Raw genomic sequence first — 3,719 nt, 5'->3', positions numbered from 1 at the left:
GAATAACTAAGACTAATGATAGTGAGAGAGGGAGAAATTGTTTCTCTGTTTTGCAGCACAAACGGGAAAAAGAAAAGAAAGAAAGGAAGAGAAAAAGGGTTTTACAATATTTACTTTTGGGTAAACTAAGACATTAGTCCCCTTACTCTTAAGAGCTAGTAAAAAGGCATAGAAATTTTTAAAGCCTTACAATTTAGTCCAACAAATTTGATATGTGACAATTAAAATTCAAAATTAACTTGGATAAAAATACATTAATAAAAAGTAAATTTTTGAATCAATTAAAAATAAAAATCTAAAACAAACCCTCCAAAGAAAATCTAAACAAAATTTAGAAATACTCAACAAGGCAATAAAGAAAACTGGTCATAAATCAAATAAGTGAAATTTTGAATATTCTAAAAAATCCAAAAAAAAATCAACTAAAGAACGAAATCCCAAAAGACTGAAAATTTCTAGTATTAAGAATAATGAAAAATGTGTTGGGTGATAAACCTTGTTCCTATATGGTTAAGAAATTTAAAAAACAACCAACGGGATTTGTTCAAGTGGTAAGTAACTTGATATCGTTTAAGCAAGTCTTGAGTTTTAGTCCTTTTATATACGAAAATTCTCGTTGATTTAAAACTTAAACATTTTGAAGCAATAGATAAGATTTAGCCAAACCAAAATAGATTAAGTATCTTAACACATCCACCAATCTAATCATTGAGACATGAAAGCCAGTGTGTAGGAAAATCAAAGAGGAGACTTAATCAAATTCAACCAACAAGAAAAATAAAAGATTTAAGGGTGAGAGTTTTGGGTTTTATTGTTTAGATTTAATATGTGATTTATTTCTTGTTTATTTTTTCATATAAATTTGATCTTTACCTTATAGAATTGATATTATAATGATCAATGTGTAAAGGTTAAAGGACTAACAATATTATTATATAAATTATTATTTTTTTATTATTTTTTTAAAATTATAGCTAAAAATATATTAAATGATTAAATTTACTGATCATGAGTGTAATTTACACGTTTTAAGAGATTGAGATCAAACCTTAATATGTTTTGAATGAACCAAGTGATCTCATTAGTTAAAGGATTATTGTTATCTCTTGAGATCTCGGATTCGAGCACGACATCTGTAAGGGTGTATAAACATTCATTGTCAAATAGTTGAGAGTCTTTCAAACATATATTACCTGCTATTCACTCAAGACAAATAAAAAAATATGTATCAAATTGAACAAAACAAAACACTCAAATACTAAAGTGATAGTTTTTTATGGGTAAAGTACACAAATGATCCCCTGACTATAGGATACTCCTTTATTGAGTCATCTGACTATTAAAAGTTACAAAATGGTCCCCTAACTATAGAGAGTTTTGTTGAGTCATTCGGCCATTAATAGTTACAAAATAGTCACATGACTGTTCATTTTGTTCCAAACTCGTCATTTTTTTTAAATTAACAGCAGTCTAAGTTGAACATTAACATACAAACTGAGATATGATAATCGTTTATGATTATGAGATCAAATTTTATCATAACTCAGTCAGCAGGTTAACACCCAACTTAGATTGTTGTTAATTTTTTTAATGAAAAATGACGAGTTTGGAACATAATGAATAGTCAAGTGAGCATTTTGTAACTTTTAATAGTTGAGGGACTCAATAAAGCAACTCTATATAGTCAAGGAACCATTTTGTAACTTTTAATATGGGACTCAATAAAGTAGTATCCTATAGTCGGGGGGCAATTATGTACTTTATCCTTTTTCTATTAACTAACATTTTACATGTTAACCCTTTGTCCATACCTTTTGAACAATTCGTGTCCCTAATGATCTCCAATTACGCACGGATTATTAGCCTCCTTTTATGTCTATCGGACCAATTACACCACATATTCGAGAAGTAAGCACATTTTCCCCTATAAATTGTAGGCCTTCCTTTCGCCCATCTTCTCCCATTCCACTACCTGTCCTTTGTTTTTTTTTTTAGAATCGAAAAGAAAAAAGAACAGAAAAGAAACATGGCAACCGCATTCTTCAATCAGTTTTTGGACTTCCTTCTTGTTCTTCTTGCCCTTAATTTCTTCATAGATATAAGCTTTGGTGGTAGGCAAATTGACCCAAAATCCAGCATCGAGTTCATAAAAACATCCTGCAGTTCAGCGACGTACCCTGACCTTTGTTGTCAAACTCTGTTAGGTCAGGCCAGCACGATCCAAAAAAGCCCGCAACTCATCGCCCATGCCGCACTAAACGTGACGCTTATAGACGTCAAATCGACAACCGAGTCGATGGTCCAACTTTCGCAAAGCCAACTATTGCCGGCCAAAGTGGGGCAAGCCATGCAGGTTTGCTTGAAGGAACTGAGCGATACCGTTGAAGCGCTGAGGAAGTCCGTCATCGAGATGGATAAGATTAAATCGTCAAATATTGGACCAATGGTGCACGATATTCGGACATGGGTGAGCTCTGCTTTGAATGATGAGAGCAACTGCACTGATGGTTTTGAAGGGGACAATATATCCAACGATGCAAAGACTTCTATAAGATCCCATATTCTCACAATTGCGCATTTGACAAGCAATGCCTTGGCTCTGGTCGAAGACTATGCTTCCCTTCATGGTTAGCTAGTTAACCGGAAACAATTGAAGTATGAGTTATACTAGCAACTAGATTTATATATTTTTACTAAGGTATATTGTCAAAAATAACCCCCAACGTTTACCAAAATGATCATTTTGACCCATATTTCTTTTACAATTTTGGTCTCAATATTTCACTTTGGGGCAAAAAGCTTCCTCTATAGATGAAAAATAATAGTTACACAATGGTCAAATACAATGCTCAAAATAATTTTAAAAATTGTCTCTTTATTTAAGTTTTTCTTTCGCAAAACATAAACGATTATGTTAATTCTTAAGCGATTCTATACATAACAATTTATTATTGTTGATTTAATTTATTAAATTTTAAATTTTTCCTACAAATAATTTACTTTAAAAATGGATTAAAAAAAATTATGAACATTACTGCTAGATATATCATATGAAATTATCCTAAATCTTAATTTATTTATTTTTAAAGAAAAGCGAGTCTCGTTAAAAATTTTAGGGAAAAAGAGTGCTCAAAATTAGTCATGATAAACGGTAACAGTTCACCGATACAAACTCATCCAACAAAACAAATCCTAGGAGAATACTACCCAAGAGAGCTGCTAACTACACACAGCAGATTACAAAAACCAACCAAAAATCCCCAAAACGACACAAACGAGACAATCAGGGAGCCACAGAAAACTTTCCAATTTACTGCACCAACCCAACCCCAACAATCAACAGGAAGACACTTACAACAACAATGAAACAAGCTCGGATTGAAGCGAGCAGCCACAAACAACCAGCAACTAAGACCCCAATATGGACCTCAAATCGGACCATAATAGAATAAGACAAAACACCACTTGAAATGAAAGAATGCCCATATCGACTACAATGTGAGAAAAATGGCAGCAAAACAACCCAGATAGCAGCTTCCCAGATAGAGAAATAAAGAACAAAACCGAAACATACCCAATGGAAAAGAAACAACCACGATTCTGCACAATAGACGACAGAAAGCACCCAATTACCCAAGGCAGCAACCAAATTTATGAACCCCAAGAAACCGCTCAACCTTTGCTCCAACACACAAGACAGACTGATCTATGCACACACA

General features: G+C 32.9%; 1 protein-coding gene across 1 annotated transcript; it reads left to right on the top strand.

Moving 5' to 3' along the window:
• The first annotated feature begins 2,026 nt into the window (after positions 1-2,026).
• Positions 2,027-2,636, top strand: LOC120196493 (pectinesterase inhibitor 7-like). Its single transcript, XM_039198298.1, has one exon. It carries the CDS (start codon positions 2,027-2,029, stop codon positions 2,630-2,632), a length of 606 nt encoding a protein of 201 aa, XP_039054229.1. The 3' UTR covers positions 2,633-2,636.
• Positions 2,637-3,719: the final 1,083 nt, after the last annotated feature.

The sequence above is a fragment of the Hibiscus syriacus genome, unplaced genomic scaffold (assembly GCF_006381635.1).
Source record: "Hibiscus syriacus cultivar Baekdansim isolate YM2019G1 unplaced genomic scaffold, ASM638163v2 tig00117034_pilon, whole genome shotgun sequence".
NCBI classification, from domain to species: Eukaryota; Viridiplantae; Streptophyta; class Magnoliopsida; order Malvales; family Malvaceae; genus Hibiscus; species Hibiscus syriacus.
Note: the sequence above shows the minus strand (reverse complement) of the source record. Positions and strands in the feature narration are given on the sequence as shown.